Here is a 404-nt window from a genome sequence, read left to right on the forward strand (position 1 = left end):
CGGCTGCCCCCGAGTTCGTAACTGCAATGAACTCGGCTGCCCCCGAGTTCGTAACTGCAATGAACTCGGCTGCCCCCGAGTTCGTAACTGCAATGAACTCGGCTGCCCCCGAGTTCGTAACTGCAATGAACTCGGCTGCCCCCGAGTTCGTAACTGCAATGAACTCGGCTGCCCCCGAGTTCGTAACTGCAATGAACTCGGCTGCCCCCGAGTTCGTAACTGCAATGAACTCGGCTGCCCCCGAGTTCGTAACTGCAATGAACTCGGCTGCCCGTAACTGCAATGAACTTGGCTGCCCTCTGAGTTCCTAACAGCAATGAAATCGGCTGCCCCCGAGTTTGTAACTGCAATGAAATCGGCTGCCCCCGAGTTTGTAACTGCAAAGAACTCGGCTGCCCCCGAGT

General features: G+C 56.7%; 1 protein-coding gene across 1 annotated transcript in view; it reads left to right on the plus strand.

Moving 5' to 3' along the window:
• The first annotated feature begins 316 nt into the window (after nucleotides 1-316).
• LOC137616521 (MICAL-like protein 2) overlaps nucleotides 317-404 on the plus strand; it is a 453-nt gene continuing 365 nt past the window's right edge. Inside the window, exon 1 of the mRNA XM_068346354.1 lies at nucleotides 317-404. This exon is cut by the window's right edge and continues 365 nt beyond it. Within this exon, the coding sequence (XP_068202455.1) occupies nucleotides 317-404 (88 nt within the window).

Source organism: Palaemon carinicauda, chromosome 2, assembly GCF_036898095.1.
Source record: "Palaemon carinicauda isolate YSFRI2023 chromosome 2, ASM3689809v2, whole genome shotgun sequence".
In the NCBI taxonomy this organism is placed as follows: Eukaryota; Metazoa; Arthropoda; class Malacostraca; order Decapoda; family Palaemonidae; genus Palaemon; species Palaemon carinicauda.